General features: G+C 42.0%; 1 protein-coding gene across 1 annotated transcript in view; it reads left to right on the plus strand.

The window, feature by feature from the left end:
• Positions 1–24,713, plus strand: part of ZMIZ1 (zinc finger MIZ-type containing 1) — a 155,850-nt gene that overhangs the window by 97,075 nt on the left and 34,062 nt on the right. Inside the window, exon 4 of the mRNA XM_086616467.1 lies at positions 10,031–10,175. Within this exon, the coding sequence (XP_086472593.1) occupies positions 10,031–10,175 (145 nt within the window). The remainder of the gene's footprint in view (positions 1–10,030; positions 10,176–24,713) is intronic.

The following is a 24,713-nucleotide window of genomic DNA, read 5'->3' on the forward strand; positions in this document are numbered from 1 at the left end:
TTCCTGTTCAGCACATAGAGATTATTGTATCTGTAGTTGTAATTTTCTTTCAGAAAGAATGAGAAACAAGGTACAAGGATAGGGTCAGAGTGCTTTCAGCTTAGTTCTGTTCAAGTACAAAGTTTGTATATTCTGAAAAATGGTCCTGCAACCCCCAACTTTGAAAATTAACTTTTTTTTTCCTTCCACACTTAAAAAGAAGTTGGCAATGGTTGCATTACACTAATCATAGAAAAATTAAAAAATTCTGAGGACACCTGATAAAACATTCTTTTCCCATAAAAATGTAAAATAATGTAAAATTAAAGCAAAAAGCGAGACTGCAGAACCAAGAAGCAAAAGTTCCTAAAATAGCATTTGGTCCTTCTCAGAAGTTCTGGCTGTGCAATGTTAACTTTGGAAACAAGTTTCTACTATAAATTTTGGTTGTGTGGTTTTTGTATTTTTTTTTTCCTCCTTGAAAGCCTCTCCAGATGTTTTACAGTTGTTGTTTGAAAATGTTCCATGGCCGGCATTGAGACTGCGGGCACAGAGCAGTAACCCCTTGATGTGGTGGTTGTGGTTTTTCCTTGCAAAGAGAGGAAGGTGTGTGATCCTCTCTGTTCTGGGACTCGTTCTGTCACAAATGGTGTGACCTTCAGCATATCACCTGCTCTCGGTTTCTTTTCATCTTTAAAACTTAGCCAGCAGGCCTTGCAGCTGGACGGCCACTTCAGCAGTCTCTGCAGGAACTCCCCAGTCTCTAACTGAGATGTTAAGTATTTTTTACATTTCTGGTCTTTTTGGAATAATTATAAATACAAACCAGATTTAAATATTTTTCTGATGCAGGGTGTTTGAAATTCCTGTGCTCACAATCACAGATTCCTTTGATTGCAAAAGACTTCAAAAAGTCATCTGTGCCGTGCCTCCTTGCCTGAAGAATCCCTAACACCATTCTCTCCGGATGTTTGTCTGACCTTTCCTTAGCATCTCCGTTCCTGGAGATTCCTCAACTTTACCCCTTAGGGTATTTGGGAGCATTAGGCTGCTTCTAATACCCAAACTGTGTTTTTTCTGTCTCTTTGTGTATTATTTTTTGGTGTTTCTGCTGTGCATATGGATAATGCTTTGTTACTCAGTAAATCTGAATACTACTCTCAGTCTTGCCTCTTCTAAAAATAAAAACCAAACCAAAACCCCCAAACCCCTTCTCCATGCAATCTTTTCTTGCAGGTTATATTGGTAACTTGTTTTGTACTCATTCTGATGACTTTTCACTCCCTCCCGTGGCTGTACGTTGTGGTGGGGTAGAGAGAAAGGAGAAGTGTGCCTCTTTCATACTTGGCTTCCGCTCGTGCAGCCAAGGAGGCTGGTTGAGTTTGCTGTGGCAGCATGGCACGGCTCAGCCTCTGCGCAGCTGCTGCCTTCAGCTCCGCTTCTGACAATTCTTGCCCTCAGAGATGCTTCTCACTCCATTGTTGGGAAGGTGCATAGTGTCGTGATTTGTACTTGTCCCTGTTGGACCTAGTTTCAGACTGTTTATCCAGCTTTTCAAGATGACTTCAGCACCAGATTTCTGCATCGAACTGACACTTCTTTCCAGCTTGTGCTGTCTGTAGCTTGACCCATGTTCTAGTCCTTTATCCATCTGCATCATGGATATCCATAAACAAAGCATTCGGTAATTTCAGACCCAGAACAAGCTCCTGCAAAAACCCATCTGATAATGGTTGTTTCTATTACTGACCGTTGGTTTAATAGTTCAGTAAACTTGAGTTTCCAGCCATTTTGTGTTGTGTTCAGCTAGACCTTATTTCCCCTGTTTATTTGTAAGAACGTCATGTAAAGCAGCACTGAAGCCTCACTAAAATCAAACTAATCTATACTCAAGGTCTCTTGTCTGCTAATGTAAAGAAAGTGCAGAAGTGCGGCATGATTTCTTCATGACAAATCCACTTCGGTTGTTACTTGTTTTTTACCTTCCTCTTGATCCTTTCGAATAGTTTGGGTTATTTTTCTGCAGTAGGGAACTGGGCCTCCAATTCTGCAGTCATTGCTTTTCCTTTTTCGAAGACTGCCTCTAGATTTTCCTTTTTCCAAACTTTCATTGCTGTGCTGATTGTGCATGGATTCCCTGTGTTCAAACTCCGGTGAAATGCTTCTGGTAGTTTTTTCTGGTACTTTTGGGTGTTAGTGGTAGTGTTAGCTCAGGAGTTTTTTACAGTAGTAATTGGAGGGCTCAAGGTGGATTCTACAGGTTACTGATTTGAATCTAGCCAAAGATGGGTTAAAGTGAGTCACTTCCCTTCTTCAGATTGGTGTATTATGTGTGAAATCTGTTGATGACTAGAACTGGCATTACAAGATAAAAGCGTACAGCAGTAATGAAAGACACTGTTGTTTGAAATCTAAGCAGTGAAACCAACAATTGGATGAGTAAGAAAGCAAGCAGTCTTATGCTACTGGAGTGCATTTCCTTCGGAAAGCCGTATCCAGGATTCACTTGCTGGTGGCCTTTCACCAGCTTTGTCTTCTCTTTATAATGGGTCATGTTTTCAGATGTAGCAACATGGGTACAGCTAAGCCTAAATGAGATGCTTACGTATTTTGTCTGGATCCGTGCAGAGCGTTTTGTGCTTGCTAAATTGAGTCATTGTTGCTATGTTTTTTAATGTATTACTTCAAAGTTAATGTGCTGAATCTGGTAAGATGCTCTGCTAAGTTCTGGCAAGTGTAGAAGGAAATTGGGGAATCCCGGTTCCACTGAAGTCATGGGATAAGGATAGCAGTGTTCAAATCTGTGTCTGCAGCATGTACTCTTCCAATTGGCAAGAGCTTTTGGGGAAGCCTATATATATGTCTTGAGAGGTGTTTGTGAAGAGCTGAAGATATGCCAAGGCAAGCTGGACCCATATTCATGACCACACTTGTACATGGTGTCAACTCTCATGCAGCAGCCTTGAAAGCATGTGCTAGATAACTCTCAGGTTTGCAGTAGGGGTTGTATTGAATAAAACCTCTGTTAATTAATTCAATATTACATTCAGTTTAATTAGGCATTCCCCGCGTTATCTGTTTTGCTACAAACCTGCATGGTGTTTCGTTTTTTAATGAAAATACGTAACTGCATTATAGATCCTATGGGGGCAAAGCTGGGTGCTTCTACGGGATAGAGCTGTAGCTGTTGTAATGAAGAAGGCAGTGGTGATAAAGGTCATTGGGTATTAGTGGTAGCATTGGGTATTAGTGGTAGCAACACATATCATACCCTGTTTCACAATGTTGAGCCGTGGCTATTGACTCTGTATTCCTGTTGCGATTAGCCAGGCAGTTCATCCCTCCTGAAGCAGAGTTTGAGCCAGGTGCCCCCTTTACTTTGCTGGGGAATTCCGTTCCGTGCAGTTTGCTGTGCGGTTGCTGGGACTAGCACTCCTTAAACCTGTGTGCATCTGGAGGTGGTACCAAAGATACAACTTGCTCTCCTCTCTACTGTACTAGTGGAGCAGGTTTGTGTTGGTACTTTTAACTTCAGATAAAATCGGTCAGTTTAATCCAACTTGTTTACTTGAACTGTTTAAGCTAACATCACTGATTTTGCCTGATGGAGAACAGCAAGCACAGTCCTCAGCTACTCCAAAAAAGCAGCCAACTGGGTTGTAAACCTCCCTGGATGAGGTGGGAGCAAACACCTGGGAGCAAGCACTGGCTCTGTGCCGTGGGCCCTTGCGTGCAGAATGGGCATCTGCTGGCAGCCAGAGAGGGTAGGCCTGGGAGGGAGGGGTGGGCTCCTGGGAACCGCTGGCTGCGAGTCCGTGTTGAACAGCCAGACTGCTGAGAAATGACTGCTTCTGCTTTGTAATTGGCATTATGTATGCTCCTTTTCTGCTCTCGGCATTGAGGCAGATACAGAGCAGAAGCATGTGTAATGACAGGAATAGGGCTCATCTGTCGCAGGATTAGGACACGTAGCGATACCTTGAAAGAACTGACGAGGAGGGGCAAACATGCATGCTCTGAATCTCTCCTAATGGATAGTTACATCCTATTTCCTATTTCCTTTGTGGACGTGCAGTCACGCCCTGACTGACTGTCCGATGGGTTAGCCAGCCATTGCTAGGCTCTGCTGGAGCGCGTGAGGAGGAGAGCTGCAGGAGAATCAGTCCTTGAAATAGTTTGGGATGACCAATTTCTCCATTTCCTAGCTCTTTTAAAGCAAAATGGCTTTTAAAACACGAGGAAAACCCCCGATTTACTGCTTCCCAAAATTATGAACAAATATTCCATCCATTTAATGCAACTGGAGTTATTTTCTAATACTACAGCACATTGAGCATTAGATAGTTAACATTTTTAATATGTTTTTCCAAACAGTATATAGTCTCCGTTTCTCCGTGTTAAAAGAAGAATAGCGTTCTTAAACAACCAAGACAATAGTTATTTCGATTCCTCTCCTTCTCTTCAGTGCTTCCCTTCCCACCCCACTAAGTTATCTCACTGGATGATTTATAAAAACTGTATTTCGATTGCAGTCTACGCAGAAGAGGATAGAAAGCCCTTGGTAGCTCTGTATTCCACTTATCTGGAATTCTCCATGTTAAAAATACAAATTTGTTTCTAAGAACAATATAAAATTAATGGATATGATCTGTGAAAAAATGCTGGATTTTCTTACTTATGCTGTAAATATCTTTTCAGCCAAATGCATTTCCTTCTGAGACACAAAACCAAACTAGCAAGACGATGCTGAACAGATAGTTCTCAGAATCAAACTCCTCCTTTTTTCCTAATATTTTCGTTGCAGTGAGTAAGAAATACGGGTCTGTCAGTCTGCCTATTGAACTATCTACTGCAGCTTAACTGCAGCAAGGAAGCTGTAATCCTATTGTGCTCCTCCAGCAGTCTCCTGGGAAGCAGAAGGCATTGAAATTACTGAGCTGTTGTCCTATCCCCTCCTCACCTGTCTTTGTGGCTGTAAATATAGTGTCTGCCTGTAAATAGCAGTTTGCTGCACCTTTAAGCACGTTCCCTAACAAGAGGCGGTGATTTACTGAGGTGATAAGCTGTAACTAATACTAGGGTATCATAATAGGTAAATAGATTAGTGCCGTGCTTCTCTGTATTTTGCTTTCTAGGGAGCCCACTGGCTCATTCACTCGGAGATGCTTACTACAGCACTTTGCACTGCGCCGGGTTAAATCAGTCAGTTACAGGATTGCAGCTATTGGTGCCGGTGTGGATGCAGCTAATGAAACGCATTAGTGAATCTATGGGGTAGCATTGATCACTTAGCCTGTTTTCCTTCCCCTTTCTGTTCCCTGGCCCAAAAGGGATTGTAGTGGACTGTACCCATGTTCGATGCCATGGCTATAAACTGTCCTTCGAACTGCGTCATCAGCATCCATCATGTAACTGTTGCAAGTACGCCAGCATCATTTGTTGTCAAGAAGCAGTGTGGGCAGCCTGGGCATGATCTGTGGCTTCCCCCAGCTCGAGCTCCTTGGCTTACCTTACGGAAGGGCCCAGCACTTCCAAAGTGGTTATGGTGCTACTGCTGGGCGATGGGCATGCACGGCTCAGAGGGACGGGAAGGTGCCATGGAGCAGGCACCAGAGACCTTTGTTTCCATACTGCCTGACAGGTTTTCAGCACACAAGGGCCCTCGCAGGAAAGGAACAGTACTGGGGGATGTGGCCGATCCTAATAATTGTGCCGCAAATCTTGTGATATTTGGCACGTTCTTAAAGACCTGGCTCCTAGAGGCGAGGGATTAAATAAAAATTGCTTCCTTTCTCTTTCAAGCAAGAAAGTTGTTCTTTGTGGTTGCAGAGAAATGCTTGAAATGGGATTCAGACTGACGGGGAAAAAAAAGTAAGTCTCTGCCTTCCAGCCCTCTTCCCTCTCCTTGTCCCCAGGATCACAGTATGGATACATAGCAATGTCTTAGGGTTTTTTCAATGAAAGCGTTTAAAACTATTGGAGGCATCCAGAAGGACATAAAGCATGGCCAGCTCTGGATGTGTGGGAGTATTTATGAGTATTTTAAGGAGAGGTTAGTCACATTCTATGCTGAGACATGCTCTTGCAACTTTTGATCCTCTTCAGAGAAAGGAGAAAGAAAAAGGAGGCTGGGTGGCAGCAAGCTGAGTGTCTCTGAACAGGATTTTTCTCTTGCTTCCTTAGGGAAGCCCCTTGGGCTGTTCGTAATTGGAATTTCTCTAATTTTAATTTTTAAAAAAATTTTTTAAATGTGTCTGGTTTTCTCTGTTTCACAAATGTGAAAGCTGAGGCTGCTCATTTCCGTGTTGGTTTCTTAACGCAGTCATCTTTAGCAAATCGATACTGATTTATTCCTATGAAAATACATCGACGCTTCAAGTAAAACACAATCCCATTAAGAATGATACTGGTTTTGCAAATGGAGAAAGTAGGTCAAATATTGCACCAATCATCCCAGAGTGTGTCCCTTTAAGCCAAATAAATGTGTGAATACACTTTAACTGTCAGCACATCGTTTGATTTCCGTTATTATGCATCTTTTGGCATGAGCTGGCAGAGCCCTCTGTGACTGAACAGGGGTTGAAAACGTCAATTCTGATGTGTTAACCAGGTTGTATTTTACACCTGGGCTGTGTACGAGGGCGTGGGGGGGTACATGTTTAAGGATTTTCCTTTCCCCCCGTTGCAACAGTTGACTTCAACTTAAACAGGAAAGCTGCATGGTTATATGCAAGGGACATTGTAGCAATGCAGCACAGGAACACGATTTAAACCTGATCATTAAACTGCCGCAGCAAGAGGCTGCAAGAGACGGTGTGGATGGTCCATCTGCAAAATCTGTGCTCCTGTTGTACAAGGAGGAGGGGCGGAGGGGGGAGAAAAAGCAGCTGCTTGGCTGTGCTGTGAGAGGGAGAGACTGACTGTTGGCACCATCTGTAGCTGTCCTTTGTGCTTGCTGCTTTATCTGTTCATTATAGTATGATACTGAATTTCTCGTGCTTTGAGTGTAAATGAGCTGAGATGCGCCTAATACTGTCAGCATAAAAAGCAATAACTAAGTACAGTAAAGATGAATAGCGTAATCTGTAAATTCATTTTGAGTTTGTTTCATCTTGCTTGAATAGCCTAGGAAGTGATGTTCTCCAGAAGCCAGCTGTACCAGATGTGCGTGTGGGGTAGATATTCATCTTACCAAGCGAAGGGCAGAGCACTGGAGGTGGATCGGGCAGGGGAGAAGAGAGGCCACCCCAGTATTCCCAGCAGAGGAGAGCAGACGCTTTTAGAGGGCGCTGGCTCCTTCTGAGCAGGATCGAAGGAGACTTGTAGCTCCTGAGACAGCTACAAATAGCTCTGTTTTCCTTCCCTGCACAAACACCAACGCAGGGAAGAGAGCGATTATTATACATGGTACATGAGTCGAAATGTCCCAGGGGAGGAAAGGTTAAACCTCTCTGTAATGAGTGCTGTGATAGGGATGAGTAAATTTGTTACGTTTTATACCTGCAGTCTCTTAGTTTCTAGAAACGTGAGTCCTCTCCAGATAACTTGTAGAATGAAACCGTCCAGATTATCTTGATGACCTCTTTATTCTTTATGGTGTATATTTCACCTTTATAAATGCATGTATTGGATATTGGTAATAATAATAACAACTCATTAATATCTTCTCATCTTCACCTCACCAAAGCAATGCTTTCTCATTGGTATATTACTTTTCTGGGAATTACTCTGCTTTTTTTCCAAGCAGGGTCGGCTTTTGTTTGCAGCTTCATGCCCTCAGACCCATCGAGTTGTTGCTTTTTATCTTATTTGTCGAGTGCATATAGGTGTGCAGAGGAGCAGCTCCCTCCTCCCATGAAAGCCTCATTTAAGATGGACGATTTCTATTTGACACTGTAGTAATTACGGTCGGCTGTGGAAGTGCTCAGCATCCACTATTACTCTGTGACGGCTGCGTTTGGTGTTCGGCAGAACACTTTGTTCGTGTTTCTCGGAGCTGAAGTGGCCGTGGTGTGCAGGAAGAAGCCCTGCGAGGCAGGGATTTATATCTCCAGGCGGCTGGAAAAGGGGGAAGGGGGGCCTTTGTCACTGGCACATTAGTAATGATATGCCAGGGATAAAAGGTAAGTATAATTTGATCAAATGCTTGTTGACAGATTCCTTGGCTAATAGAGAAGCAGCTTAGACTGACACTCGTTGCTGGAATGTTTCACAGAGCTCGGGGGAATGCTTTCTGTAGGCTTCATGTGAGGCTGACAATTTCCGAGTGGCCGTATTTAGTTGCATAAAGAAGCGGTGTCCCCTTTTTGTCACAGCAGAGCTCTAAAGTGCTTCCCTAAACACCACTCTTGACCTTCTGCTTGATAAACGCAATGAAATTGCTACCTCTCCTTTGTCCAAATGTATGATTAATTCACAGGAATGGCCTGGGCTTTAAGTATTTTTCTTGTGTGGCCGTTAAACTTGAGAAATTCCAATTGTTTCTAGTACTGAAAAATTGTATTTGTGGGTGTTCTTGGCAGAGCAGGTTCCTTTTTTTTTCCCCTACAAATACAACTTTACAATTAGTCTCTTTGGAATTTGTTCTACTAAGTATGTGTTAACAGTACCTGTGAGTAGCTGCTCAAAAAAGAAGGTGGTGTACCTGGAATGATAGTTTGCAACTGCTTATAGTTATATTATTTGGTGAAAAGACAACCATTAGAAAAATAAGAAATGAAAATAAAAGTCTCAGTTTTAGAGAATTCAGCACTTGTCTCTTTTAAACCAGCAAGCCTAACGTGTAGAGCTCTCCTACTCTAAACCGCTGTGGCACCTTGGGTTTTGAGTAGTCCTCTGGTTCTCACCTGCTTGTGCAATCTGTTGATTTGTGTTCAGTTCATAACACCTCAGGAAAGCACTTAGTTAAAAATTACATATGAAGCCTTTTCTTGTTCTGAGGGTTTTGTTAAGCATACTTTAAAGAAAGAAAAACCCCAAGCTTTTCCACTTGAGAATGTTTCTTCAACTGTGGAATTTTGCAATTAGTCTGCACTTCGTTCTGGTGAAACTCTTCACCGCGTTGTACCTTGGTGACTTTCTACCTGAGCCACTTCTGAGGCTGGAATTAAACGGGCAACTTCGAGGCTCGGTTGGTTGTCGCTGGAGGCTTCAGTTGGGGTGTCTTGGCTGGGTGCACTCACAGGAGCCAGATTTCACCCACCATCACTTTCTGGAGCTCTGCTTACTGCAAAGTAGCTGGTTGCTGTAACAGGGCTGTTCTTTTCTTAGTGTGGGTGCGTAAGGGAGAGGCCGTGTTTTCAGAGATAATGACCCCTTTCATGTCATCAGAGGGAGCTGCAAGCTTTTCCTCCCTTTAGGAAATCTCTGCATAGTTCATAAGGGTGATTTTCCTTTAAGCACAGAATTACCCTCATTGACCAGAAGATTAGGAACATAATGGAAATACACATTTAGGGGTTGCGCTAGGTCAAAGTGCCTAACTTTCTGTCCACGCATCAGTATGGCCATATTCTCCTGTTTGTTTATTCAAGACTGGTAGCTGATAGCTGTTTTGGAAATGAATTCCTGCACATTGGTTTCTCTTCATGCCTCTCCAATTAAGCTTTTGCACAAAAATAGCCAAACAGAAAAGAGATCGTCTTGTTCTTTGCTCCTCTCTGTGAATGATGTCTTCTGTATGTTTTTGTTACGTTTCTATTAGTGTGAAATGAATTCTTCTACATCTTTTTTCACTCACGACAGCTATCCCATGTCCTTGCGCCTCATCCATTCTTCATCTCTGTGCCACTCAGCTCAGACAAGTTCTCTCGTGCCTCCTGGGCTGCACAGAATGTTTGTAACTTGTGTAAAAATATTATAACGATAGCGTAGGGCAATTACAGACTCAATTTGATAGGATAATAATGTGAGTGCTGGTTCGTGGATGAGCTTTTCACTCCTGGGGTTTGTCTGTTCGGATTGTGACTCCCGTTACAGTAGCTCGCATCTGCGCTCGGCTGTGCTGGTCCTTCGGTTGTGCGCTTACTGTCGTTGTGTTCCGTTTGCGCAGCGCTGCTCTCGTCGTGGTGTGAGGAGCTGGGACGGCTCTTGCTGCTTCGCCACCAGAAAAGCCGGCAGAACGATCCTCCAGGGAAGCTACCCATGCAACCTCCCATGAACTCTATGAGCTCCATGAAACCCACCCTCTCTCACAGGTGAGTCTCAGCCCGGTCCGTAGGAGTGGCAGTCTGTACAGATGTACCTACCCCATGACAGATCCGTTAATCGAAATGCGTGTTACCATTGACAGTGAGAGCGACACTGTTTCATGCACTGAACAGCACTACTGACAACAGGAGATCTGTAATTACAGCAAGTAGTAAATAAACCAGGTTTTGCCTTTCCTGGTGCATGGTGAAATGATGCTTCCATCTTCAAATCTGTGCTCAGATCGAGTGGGCTTGCTTTCAAACGTCAAGCTGTTGCCCTAGAGATAAACTTCTGCAACATGTCTCTCACCAGACATCTTCCTACTGTTTATTGAAATACAACTGGCTTTTCTTGAGGTTGAAAACATTTCAGTGATGTTCTGTTTTGTAAATTGCATTGGAAATGTTTTATATACAAAGCAATCGTATAGTGGGCATAGCCATAGATGGGAGACAGTCCTATACCACCTTGTATCAGGTGAGGATCACAAAGCACTTAAGTTAATTTGGAGAAAGTGTAAGCATTAAAGGACACTAGAAGGAGCTGAAGACGTGAAGCTTTTGATTACCCAATTACGTGAAGGAACAGTATTTGCATTTCTTGTCTACGGAGCCTAGGTCAAGGCAAAAGCTGAAGAATAAGTGTAGACAGGATTAAACATTTCATGCTTAACATTTCTGGGTATTTTTTTCCAAGGCTTTCTTTCCCTCAGCATCACATTAAAGAAATCACAAATGATATAAATTGTTTTTAGTCCTTTAGTAAAGGACTATAAGAGTGTGGATGAGGCTAAATTCCTTGTACCTAGATTCTGTGGTATCATAAGTAACTTAAACTTTTGTGTTAGAATGGAGCTTAGGGACATCTTTGTACCACTGCATTTGCATGTGTGAATTCATCTGGAAACCACTTTTGGGTTTGAGTTGCTTTTTTTTTTTTCCTTTTTTTTTGTAGTATTTATGGGAAAACCATGCAAATGCTATGCTTTTTATTATAGCTTTTGAGAATAAAGTCCTTTTTTGTAGTATAACTAATATAATATTGCTGACTTTTCAGGCTACCTGGATTGCCTCTTTTTTCAGTAGCTCATGAAATGATTGATTGTAAACACACTTAAAAAAAAAAAAACACTCAGAAAACCTTCTGTTCTAAAATAGCTTATTTTTACACCTGGGAGAGGCTTTGCAGAAGCCAAGGTGAAGTTAGTGGCTAGTCTGCAGAGAAAGTGTGATGCAGTGTACACCCTCTCTTAGGCGTATTTTTTAGATGCCTGATTCTCATCTGACCTTTTAGCCTTTGTTGCCCTAGAGTCTATAAAGTAAGGATGAAAACACTGTTCTATCTCACAGGGGCTGTATTCTATGTTACTAGATAAGTACAGCTCTTCTTTCATGGCAGTTTTCCACTGAAACTCTATCACATGTCAAAAAATAAATACTTTTCTTCTGCTAAACCTAAATACCGGCATTTCTAGCCATACCAAATTACCCAATATTCCACCTAATAGCAGAACATCCTGCCCAGTATCAAACAGTCCCTGTAAGTTTCTCTTGAGTATTGCCCTTGAAATGCTTAACTGAGGAAGACACTGGGAGTCAGTTCTAAGTTACTGCTGTTTACCGATGAGATGCCCCTCTAGAAACATAATTTCTGTGGCATAACTTCTAATCTGTAATAGCTGCAGTAGCCTCTTAGGGGTTTATAATGCCTGCATCACTGCTTCAGTGTGTGCTGTTGTCTCGTCTGTAATTTAGCCATAACCATGACTGCTCAAAATTTCTGAGATGGTACATTAGAATGAGACATCTTGTGGCTCTCCAACTTCTTTTTCCGGCTGGAACTATATTTTTTTTTTTTGGTGAATGTTTTATAATCAGTCTATAAGAGTGATAGTGTAGTATGGGGTGAAGAAGAATTGAGTTTTCTGTTTGTTTGAATTAAACAAAAGATGAAAAGCCGTTAAATTCAATCTCAGTGATAAAGCTGTTGGTGAAGCAACATTTGTATTTGCATTAGATTACATTTGGGTCAAAAGCTTAGTATTAAAGTTCACAGTATCTTATAGGTTTTTGTGTGAATTCAAACCAAAAAAAGAGTATGCTTTGTATTTCCTACTAGAAATTCATGTAGCCAGCTACTTCCAGTTTTGTAGAAGAATTAGATATTAAATTGGAACTACCAAGAGCATATTCAAGAACCTTATGTAGCATAACAGAGGGAATATAGGGTATGTCAGCTGTTGAATATCACTAGATGAAAAAAAAACCCTCCCCCTGTTGCGGGACTATCTTGAGTACATCATACAGAGCTTTTACTGCTGTTGCTTTTACTAGCAACAAAATTACGCAGAATTCCAGTCAGGGACTAGAATCGCGATGTACCTGGCCCTACAAAAACACAGCTGCTTAATCTTAAAGTTGAATCAGGGATCAGCTATTTAAAAATAATTCTGAGTCCAGAATGTATTCCAAGAATCTAAATCTAAGGATTCATATTTAGGAAACTCTGGGCAAATACATGGAAGGGAAATCAGGTCTGGCCTATTTAAAAGGACAATATTTTGTTTTTAAAAAGTTAATTGAATTGTGGGAGAAAACTGAAGTAGACAGATCAAGAAGGGCTTTGATAGTGATACTGTTAGTCAAATGCACTTACAGAGAGCAGAATATAAGCCATACAAGGTTGTGGACACATGCAACAAATGCTTTCAGAGTAGGGACTGTATTGTGCTAATTTCTTTCTAAATTTAGTTTTTCATTAATAGAATGATCAAGTGTTGCATATGGAACAAAAAGCTAAATGCTTACTTCCTAATGCACCGCGGTTGGTTGGACTGCAAACTCCTGTGGTTTATGAACAGCATAAGCACTGTATTCTCAAAAAAAACACCCTCAACCTTATCTTTCTTTTTAAGTCAGTGTAATAATAGTTAGCTCAAATTTGAATGGGAGATTCATTTATTGTTTTATTTTCTTTTACTTTATTTTTAGACTCTTTTACTGATTCATGTGAGTAAACTTCACTCTTGTACTGAAGGACCAGTATGAGACGTATCCACCTCCTTAATCCTGTATAACTTCTAATTTAAGTCCTACTTAAAGGATTTAGGGGGGACTTAAGGAGAGCCGGTAGTCTTTGGGCTAGCCCTTCTGCATAGGAGTGAAATTCATGCTTTCTAGCTTGCAGGGGGTAATGTAACTTCTTTGTGTTGTAGTTTTCCAATTTGACACAATGTCTGGAAGAACAGATAGTACTCAAGGTGGCTCGTTTTTTACTTTTAAATGAATTTAAGGTGTTGGGCAAATAGGGTTGCATAAGTACAAGTTATTGTCATTATACACCTTTCTTTGCTTTGATCAAGTTTTTACTTAACACTTCATTACATTAAGTGGTGGATCTTTACATGTGAATCAAATCGATTCTTGGTTGAAATGGGTAGTTTCCGTCAATCCCAGCAGGAGTTGCACTTTAGTTCATTTTAAGGTTAATCTGACCCATGCAAGCCCTAGAGGGCTTCTCGTTTCTCACATAGCTTGTAGTAAAGCTTACTTTGTCAACAAAAACACATGTAAATAGACAGCTGCGTTCTTCGGGTTCTTAGTGTCTTCTCTTTTGCTCCAAATTTTGGTCTTCTGCATTAATTGCTAGCTGTGTTGCAGTTAGTGACCAAAGAGTAGTAAATGTCTGTATAGGGCAGTCAAGATTGATGAAAAATATGAAGATAAAATTATTTTTATCACAAATTACTTGATGCCAGAGGTGTGGAGAAAATTAAACAGTAGATCAAATCAACTGGTAATTCAATATTACGGTAGGTGCTTTATTTATTATCGTTACTGTTTTGTGTTCAGGCAATTGCCGTAAATACCTTTTATCAGTTAGACTTGCTTTACAGGGGTGCTTATTTTCAGGTTTTGTTTTCTCCTTTTTTTCTTCCAATTTAAACTTTACTAAGAGCTGAACTTTCAACATGAGTAGGAGCTCTTGGAAGAGAATGGCAGTTCTGTGTCTGAATTTTTACTGGGTGGTGAGGATTGGCTCTTACATTGTTTGTTAAGAATGAGGAGTGATCTGGCTATAATGTACCAGTGGAAATAGTGTCAGTTGCTGCAAAGGTTGCTGCCTTTTCAGTTTTGCCATCATAGGCCGTTTTGACCAACAGTGATACTCGCTTTAAAAATGTCTGGATGAGAGAAGTGGTTAAAGTGAAAGGTCAGGTGCAGCATATACACACTTTTATGAAAACAAGCATATTATGTGTGTTGTATGCATCAGTTTGAAGTAAGGGATCACTTTGTTACTGCACGTGGCCATGGCATACTGAAGCAATCTTTGCAAAAGAATTCGAAACTCTTTAGGTGAAAGATAAGATTGTTTCAAAGCCTTTTCATATTTCTGTTTGTGAAGTTGTGAAATAAATATAATTAGGGACTGAACAGATGGTAAATCCTAATATAAGAGAATATACACAGTAAAGCAACCTGTATTACTCCTGATTCTGCAAGAGCAGCCTCTCTTTCTTCTTTCTTTCTGCAGAGAAATGTTAAAATCCACTGTCAAGAGAAAGTACGGAAAAAGTTCAGAATCCAGAAATGTTTCTACAGAAGTGCCATGTATTAAAGAACAAAAAACAGCCCTCAAGATTTGTTTGGAACAGGATTAAGAAAGGCCCCTGATGCTCTAAGCATTGTAAAGACAAAACTGGCTGCTCGAAAGTACTGTCCCTAGACTTGTTTGCCCAGCTGGTCCTCTAAGTGAAACTACTGATACTAGTTTTAGCACGTATACTTACTATGGGGAGGAGGTAGAAGAAATCCTTGGAAGAACGTTGAAGCTAAAAGCAAATGATCAGTACTCTGTAGTTGAAAACTGATCTTGTGTAACCATTAGTTGTTAAACTTGTAATATCTTCATGTGAAAAATCTGCATTTCATTTTAGGTGAGAGAAGTTTGTGGTCAATTCTAGTGGTAACAGGAGAGACTGAAACACAAGATCTCTGAAAACAAAAATGGGCAGCGTAACTTCTCTTAATACATATTCTTCACATGCATGGTAAAAGGTGTAAGACAAGGATCATCTTTTATTGTGCGTACAGCACCTTGCACAGATGTGAAAACAGGGCTTCTGTATTGATTAGACAGTCCAAGTGAGTGCTATTGCAATAAGAATAATGTATAGCAACACAAGTACTATACTTTTGTGATTTTTTTTCTGATAAGTACATGTAAGTATTATGTACTCTACATTTTTTTCCTCTCAGCATTGTATATACTAGATAAAAAGTTTTGGGGTTTTGTTTCGTGATTGATTGATTTGTTTGTTTGTTTTTAAATTAAAAAATGTCAGCTGATATTTTTAAAAATCCTGCTAAAGACTAGGCAAATATTATTTAAGGTATGTCTGCTGACTGAGCTAAAATCTGGCCTTCTCAGGCTTTACCCTGTCTATGCTGTTTTTTAAAATACGGTGACTAACACCTTTGAAAAGACAACTATCATTGTAGTGTTTGGGCCATATTGAACATCCGATTCCTGAAAACGTCTAATGGATTGCAATTTACTGTTTAGCGATAATCACAATAGTATCATGTTCTTTACATGAGGGCTGCTCTCAAAAGCAGATGATTTGTGCTTGAGCCTAGGCGATTTTCGTCTTCCAGTGTGTTGGGAAGGTTCCCTCTGTCACTTGTTATCAGTGAAACCAACTCATTTCTGATGGCATTGGAGTTAAAAATTGTTCAGCTGTGGCAGCACCCCTAGTTTTGACTGTCAGCATGGTGACACTGAAAGCTATACTTTGCCTAGCTCTTTGATGCAAAACTCATTAAAATCAAGAGTCTTTTGACTGGATTGAGTCCCTTTGGATCAGGACCATCAGAACAAAGTCAGTGTCCTTCAACCACTGCCACGTCAGGTGCAGGTGTGGGGCTTAGCGATGCTTTCCACGCACAGAAGGGCTGGGAGAGGGACAGGGTGAGTTCGGTGTGAGGAGCTGCTCGGTGGGTGCCTACCCCCTGTTTGCTGTGAGCTCCATGCTCCAGCCTGCCTGCCGGGAGGTGACATGGCTCCTCAGCAGGGAGGGAGTTTTGCAGTCTGGCAACGTTTTCAATTTTCAGTGGAGTGAAAAAAAACCAACAAACACCTGACATAAATTGCGGCAAATACCTTGTCTCTTTAAAGGATTTTTGTTCTTTTTGGATAATTTGGTAACAGGAACACAGATGTGTAGTTCGTGTAAAACCTGGTATTTTTATTGAAGCCTTTTCTCTACACGTTTATGTAATTCATTTACTTAGATGAAAATCTGACCCTCCACAGGATTTCCCTGTAAATAGATTGTAAAAGGAGTGAATTCCTGATACACGATTTTGTTGTTCTCGGTTGGTTTTTTTTTCCTGCTATACCCATACACTTGGGTTCTCAAGTCTCCTTAGTATCGCAGCAGGGAAAAAAAAGGAAATGGTCCTTACTATTGGCAGTGATGGAGAGCGTTTCTAACGGTTCTCCCAAAACGAAATGGGTTAGAAATTCTTGCTAAAAAATCCTGGACTGGTGTTCGCCGGAGATGACAACAAAGCCTGCTCGGTAGACGGAGCACATGAACAACCTGTGCAGATGGGTCGGTGACATTAATTAGATACCGACAGTGCCATTAGCGGGAGTCGGTGGTTTCTTCCCCTGAAAGGGCTGTTCCAGGCATGAGGAATAGCGCCCGGCTGGGGCATCTTCCTCAATGTCCTCATCTCCAGCAAGCCGAGAATGCGGGGAAGGCACCACAGTCTGTTTATGCTCTCCTTTCCCACTTACCACTCAGGGGAGATACGATGTGATGGTTTGTTTGCCCGTGTCACTGTGTCAGCAACTGCATTTCCAAACGACTTTGACAGGCAGTGTCGGAGACGCGCGGCGCGGGGAGACGTTGCTCAGACCTGCCCTGGATGCGCCCGAAGCGCAGCCGTCCCTCACCGGCGAAGTCCTTTGGCCGGGGCCGCTGCCCAGGCTCCCCCCTGCCCAGGCTCCCCCCTGCCCAGGGTCCCCCCTGCCCTGCCCGGCCGCTGCCGTCCCCCTCCGGGCGCCGCGGGAGCCGCTGCTCGGCGGCTGCCCCCGGCAGCCCGCTCCCGTCCCGCCCCGTCCCGCCGGTTTCAGCCCGGTCGCCGCTGCCCGCGGCAGGCTGCTGGCCGGCGGGGGGGCTCGGCGGGGCTCGCCCCTGCTCCCCGCTCCTCGGTCCGCCGCGGAGACCCCAGCCCGGCTCCCTCCCCGTAAGCGGCGGCGGCGGTGCTGTGCTCCCCCCTCCCCTCCCTCCCCGCTGCGCCTCTTGAAGAAAGCGGGGTTTTTTTTTTCTGTTGTCGGGGAGCGTAAATCAGCTTCATCTAAAATCTCGGAAGTGCAAGTCCATCAAATCTTCCTCCCAGCCGCCTGCTACACCTTGCGTGAGTCAGACTGCAGAGCTCCCGGTGCCCTTCTCGCTGTGCGGGGCTGCGCGTGTTTCCCCCTGTCTCAGAGGCAAAAGCAGAAGTGGAATCTGCTCACGCTTTCAGCGGTTCCTTCCCCGGTTGTTGTAGCAGTCGCTGACCTCCAGGCACTATGAATAAACAGCAAAGCTGGGAACAAAAGGAGTCTTCTGGCTGCCATTATCTCACATTAACATAGCAGACGCGCTGCGGTGTGAACAATGCGAGTCTCATTCGCCGATAATCAGCGAGTACCCAGGCATTTGGATTACCAAGGCAACAGGCAATGGTAGAATACTGGGTGGGTGTGTTTTTTATTGTAAAGGAGCAGTCGGATATGGAAACCCAGGTATATTGATAAAGCAGAGCAGAAGGCATGCCTGGTGGCAGGGGGGGACTGAGGGCTCGGGGTTGCATTCCGACACACGTGAGATAAATAAGACATGGATGAAGCAGGTCTGTGCTCTGAGATGCAATAAAGATTAAACTGCATTTGTCAAGCTGAAAACGATCATAAGATAATTTCAGCATTTTGAAAAAGGTAACAGGTGGCATGTTAATAACAGGGCTGTTACCGGTGAATTTTGTAACTGTAATCTGGGCTGTAGTAATTCTTTGCATGGTCTACTTGTGTGACAATAGAACTGGGTGTGATGCTTTAATCTTTTTTCCTTTGATCGGGTGGATGCTGTAGTCCCTTAATGTCAGATGATGGTAACCCCTTCAGCTTCTTCTGAGGCAGGATCGGGTCTCAGTAGCATGTTTCTTACCTGTGATCGTTTGTTCCACATGGACAGAAATAAGTTGCTTTATCTCTGTGTCTTTGCGCGCGTGTGCACACACATGTGCGTGGACATAGATGAAATCTATAACGTAGCAGGACTGTGTGAGTATGCAGGGGGTTGTGAATGTTTGCAGGTTCAGAAACTTCTGAATTAATCTAAGTATTTGGCCTGACGCATTTTTCTGATTTCAGGGGTTAGATTCAGATGCACTAACTCTTGTTGAGCAGCGCAGTACTTTGCAGGCATGGCTCTCTAACTGAGGAGGCTGTGTGTAGGCTAAGGCACCAGGAAGCAGCGGCAAGCATGTCACAGCCTGACCTAGAGCAACCCAACGTGAAATGGAAGGCAGCGTTCCCACCTCGTGCAGTCATAAGTCATCCGGGCCTCACAGGCCTTGTCAGGACTATAAAGAAAAAGTTAAGGGCTTTCAGCTTCCAGAGGTACTTCGCTTCACCTGCTGACCCGCCGGCTCGATTTTGCCGTCTCAGTCTCCACGGAAGCGGCTGTATTGTGCGTATGTGTGTGGCTGCATGAATGGTTATTGTAAACGCGTGTCGATGTGTAACAGAGCAGAGGCAGGGGGTGATAGCCGCCTGCTAGCTGCAGATGCCATCCAGACCACCGAGCTGATAAATGGCTTGCTGCTTTCACCTTCTGACTGCTTCACCTGCATCTGCTCACCTAGAACAGGTTTGGAATGGTTCTGTGTTTTCAAACGGTGTGCCAGAAACCAGCCTTCCTTCTTTCTACAGTAAATTATGAAATTTCTAACCGCTTTCAGTCTTCCTCTTCAGTTTATGTTGTTCATAGTCCAGTACAGGCAGCATCTCGGTACTAAAACAAGCCTTGAGATCATTCTTTCTTGATAGGGAAGGACTAGGTGCAGATTCTCTGTGCATTTGGAGTTGGGAGAGCTGAAGATTTCCAGAGGCTTAGAGAACACATCTGTTTGGAAAGAGTGGAGGGAAACAACAGACTCGAGAAATTGTGGGGAGGGTAATTTTTGGGGCTGTATATTTTCTCTGTAAGATCTGAATGTTTGGATTCATGCCATTAAGAAGTAGAAGGAAATAAAAGTCTTGCAGAACGCTTCCAAATTGACTTTTTTCACTTTTACATTACATAAATAGACCCAGTGATGGGATGGGACTCTGTCTTATGTATTTGTTCAGTGAAATATACTATGGAAATATACTAATTTATGCCAATACCATTTAAACTTCTTCAAACAGTAATACTAAACAGAGGAATGTATTTGAGGAAGGTATGCATCACATAGACAGCATCAGTCAAAAGTAAGTTACTGCTAGCCATCCAGAGCTGATACTATGCGAGTTTCTCCTTGCTCTGCCATATTCCTCCATGTGAACAGAGGACGGATTGCGTAAAGTGATTTCTACCGTCTACAGAAAACACAGCACAAAAGGTCAAGGGATAACTCGGTTAAATTTTATGTTATAAAAGTCTTTTTAATAGTAATGTGTTTTAGTATCCGTTAACTAGACTGAAGACTAATTTTAAGTGTTTAGGTTGAAACGCTTTGGCCAAGCACTGTGGCCATACAAAGATGGTGCATGTATCTCCACTGGCAAGGCATTGATTTTGTTCCCCTGAAAGAAAGTCAGTTGTTTTCTTTTAAACGTCCAGGGGTTTTAGGAAGAAAACAAAAGCAGATCTCTGAAATGCTTTTGATTGCCAGTTAGAGGAAACAAATTTTGGCTTACAGGTGTCATGTTTGGTTTTTTTTTTTTCAAATTAGTAGTCAAGGCCAACGATATTGTCAGTGGAAATTTTACCATAAATAAATAAAATTTTAAAATCCATTTGATCTGTTATTTGTTAATAGATTGTCGGGGATTCCTAGCTTATCAAATTGGGAAAAAAAGTAGCTGAAGTCCTTCCTGGAGCATTTTAGTCTTGCATGAAACCACTAATCATGTTCCATCTGTTCTTGCAATTTTATTTTTAAAGAAGTAGTTTGGTTTTGTTTATACTGATATGAAAATTATAAAAATGTGATGAAATTCGTGCCTGTTCCATAGCATGAGCACACCAAAAAGGCGTTTTAAATTCAGTATTTGCACTGCACCATGCGAAACAGTCTTTTTCTTAAGTAAGAGTATGCTTAAAATAAGTTTGTGGTGATGCTCTAATCAAGAAGAATTGCTAAATGAATCCATATTAATAATTAAAGCTACATGAGTGGTGTTCATTCAAGAAACCCAAGTAAAAGAAAAACTAAACCAATATAAGAAAGTAAGCTGCCTGACCTGGGTGACAATACAGGCATGAAACGCATGTGTTGGTGCTACGTTTAGCCTGGGCGTTACTTCTTGTTCTGATTGTGGGTTTTTTTCCACTACAGACAGAGGAAGTTTTAGGGGGAAAAGAGGGGTGAGGCAGGAGCAAGGAGCCTTGTTTGGAAATTGCTGTGTTTTGGTTTATATTAAAGTAGTGTCACCTAGAGGCTCCAACCAAGAATACAGCCAAGGGGTGCTGGGCATCCCGAGCACACACGCACCCAGAGGCAGTTGCAGAGGCAGAGCAAGGTGCAGACACAGAGAGGTGCCAACAGGCAAGAACAGAGCCAGGAGCCCCAGTCTTGGGCTCTGTTTGGACTGTTCTGATTTTTGGCCATGTGCAACTGCAAAAGAATGTTTGGCCTGGGTAGGTCTCTGACACCTCGCTTGTCATCAGATGCTCTACTCTAGGTGTCCATGGGTGACAAAAGAAGACGTGGGAGAAATGACAGTCAGTGTTACACTGGAAATTACCTGCTCATCTTGATGTCAGCTGAAGTTGTGATAGAGTCAGCAGATTTAAAGGACTGTGTGGTCTCTGTGTGTGTCAGCTACTAGTCAGGTGGGATGACTGTGCTTTGGAAACTTAAAGACCCCTGCAAAACTGTAAAGCTGGCTTGAGGGTAAGCAACAGAAACTAGTCACTGAAAGAGCAGTTGTGGGAAACTCGATGCCCGTGCTTGGAATGAAAACATCTGGTGCTTTTCTGCAGTAGTTGATAGATTTTCAGTGTTTTAAACTGAGATCGGTGCTTTATAAAGATAGTGGTTTAGATACCTAGCCTTCTCAACAAGTGATGCAGAAAATCACCAGGAAGGTATAATTCGAGTTCTTACCTTCCTTCACAACATGTGAAGTACTAATGCTCTAAGGATGCGTACTTCACTAAACTATCCGAATCTCTCCTTCCTCAATCAATGAAGACATGTAAACAGAGTGTCAGATATGCATACAATTGCTTTAATGACAGCATAAACATATTTAAAATACAGCAGTTTCAAATAATGTCACAAATCATCTATAAATTACAGTAATTCACTAGTATTAATTTACTATATTGAGCTCACTTTTTATTAAGCAGCTTTTATTAGAACTAACCAGCAGCCTGTGTCTGACATGAAGTCTGTAACTATTCCAAAGAGGCTGGATATCTGGTTCTGTTTCCCTTGTACTAGGATTAAGAGAAGTTGTTTAGACCTAAATACCAATGTACCTCTGTATTTAGGTAAATACCAGCTAAGAAATCCTTCCTCTGTATTCCTTGATTGCAGTTTCACCACATCATAGTTTGAGAAGTAATTTCCCTCCATCTCTTCTTTGCTCTATGGCTTCCTCTGCTGTTTGGCCTTTAATGCTGACCAGTAGTATGTATAGGTTCATTAACACCATTATAAATTTAGTCAATACTCTTTTAGTGGACTCCAGCTGAGCCCAAACTGACTCTCTGCCCTCCAGGGTGCAGTGAGAGACTTAATTACCGTTGTACCGTTCAACAGGAACAATGTCGTGAGCAGCACTTCGCTGTGGCCGGAGAGGTTGAAGCTTCTTTCTCTATTGACTGCCATTTTCAAGTTCAAAGAAAGGGATTTCAGGATAATTCACAGCTCTGTATAATAACAGTGCAAAGCCACTGCTCTTTTGCGAATGAGAATTGGATTGGTCACGTTTCATTACGGTACTTACATGGATTTTCCTTTGATGGTGGGTGTATTCCTTTGGGTTCTCTAAGGACAGAAACACAAGTTGAAAGAGTGAAGTGGAGGGACAAGTAATCCTTCAGTTGAGTGGCACGTGTTTCAGCATCTTCTGCTGCTTGAAACCAAAGAAGGCTTCACGCGGTGGAGGAGGAGTGGGTATTGTATCTAGTACAGCAAAAGTTGTACTTGAACATGTATGTAATTGGTGATGGGCCAGAGTATCGTGCTGGGGAATGCAAACCACAAGAATGTCATTGGGCTACCTGAAGCGAAGTTTGAGTGAAATGAGTTCTGGCACAGTAAGGGCGTATTAGGGTGTGTAAGTTGTTGTTCTGCAAGGTACATCCATCACTATTTCAGTGTTGCTGTAATTTCTGATATCAATGATGTCTGCAATTTAAAGCTAAGTCCTGTGTTGGATCATGTAACAGTCATGTTATTCAATGTGCACAATCAATATCTTTAACAAATCCGTACATGGTCTTTTTTTCTGGCTTTCATGTGTTATGATGGAGGCTTTCATCATATGTCAACAATACATTTTCTTGAGCTGTCACCCATTTAAACTGTAATACAGTAAAAATTGAGTGATTGATTTACTCTTCTTTATAATTAGATGAAATGATTGTATAATCTTTGAGAACCCAGTGCAGCCTTCCACTAAACAAATGCTCTGACTCTACCATTGAAAGTGTGGATGAATAATATATGAATTCTCTTATGTGTGCTGTAAAGGAGAGGAATGGGTAAGAGAAACCTGCTTTAGAGGCAAAGAAAGTGAAGAAATGGCTATAACTTCCTAACAGCAGGCTTAAAGCATCACTAGCTTGAAGTCTTGAGTATGCACACAAACCGTACGACATATTTGCATTAGAAGAACCTTCCGTGACTCTGTGGTTTGATCCTTGCCTGTCATTACCCTTCTTATTTACTCATACACTTGCAAAATATTTGCCTTGTCCCTCAGGTTTTATTACTTGTCCACAGCACGTCACTGGAGAATAGAGAGAAACGACTGCAGTGAGTCCTTTAACTGCTTATGTCATGTAGAGAGCTTCTTTGTAGTCATTGAAGTATGCAAACACTCATATGTGCCATAAATATCCAAACAAATCACAGAGCAGACATCATCAAAACCAGTCAGAGAAGGAAGTAAAGTAGGAGGCGTCGTTCAGAGCAGGAAAAAAGAGGAAGGCTTCATAGCAGTCACAAATTCTGGGTTAGTCATTTGTCTCCATACTGGTGGAGGGGACTTGCTGAAGCATTGCGTCATCTGCAAATATTAGACCCTAAAGCCAGTGTCTGAGCCTCTGAATGAGAGGGGAATGACTTTCAGCCTTCTGAGAGAAAGTATTTTTTTTTTTTTAGATGCGCTAGGAGGACTTAGTGATTGCAAGGTGAAAAATATGCCCTTATTCACACATCATTTTATATGGATGCTGTCAACATAAACATGTCAAGCATCTTACAGAGAATTAACTGTTTTCCATTAATTTTCCCTGATTATCTGTTAGGGGAAATGATTCTTTTCCCTAATTGAATTCATTTTTTGTGATTTTATTGCTTAATTCAATTTGGGTATTTTGAAACAAATAGGTCAGTTCAAATTAACAATTATGTTCTAATACAATGCTGTTGTTCTGGCACAGTGTTATGGAATTTGTTGGAAATTTCCTAGTTGTTTGTAAAATGTATTCACTGTTTGATTTTACCTTACATAGTTGCTGTTACTAGATTATTGGTTACTTGGGACATAGGCCATTTCTATCACGTGTGCACACTTGTGCAATGCAGTTCCTATTCTTAAATGATTTACACTAGATTTTATGAACAGGCTAAAGAATGAACACCTAGGTAGTAGATAGTCCTCGATTTTTGACTCGCATCACAAAAAGAAGGACGTGGGCGAGTCAGCTCCCTGGTCTGCCACAGAGCCCTTATTAGGACTTTTGTCAGGTTGGTTGTCTCACCGTGTCTTAACATGAGTTAATTGTGTGGCATTTTATGGTGCAGGCTTTGAAGCACGTGGATACAGTGCTCGTAGAGCCTGTATAGATTCTTTAGTCAAGGTAGCCCTGTATAGAATTCCATTGATAGCTGTTAGTCCGGGCAAAAATGCAGTTCTTGACATAAAATACAAGACAATGGTGTTTGAAAATCAAAGAGCAATGTGTGTGTGTATTAAGTGGCCTATATATCTAGGTGAGGAAAGATCATGTGTGTGTATGTGTACATATATGCAAATAGAAATCTAATTTACAAGTTAATAGCATGAGAACAAGCAAATTTCAAGTGGGATGTATTTTACAC

This window comes from Tauraco erythrolophus, chromosome 9, assembly GCF_009769465.1.
Source record: "Tauraco erythrolophus isolate bTauEry1 chromosome 9, bTauEry1.pri, whole genome shotgun sequence".
In the NCBI taxonomy this organism is placed as follows: domain Eukaryota; kingdom Metazoa; phylum Chordata; class Aves; order Musophagiformes; family Musophagidae; genus Tauraco; species Tauraco erythrolophus.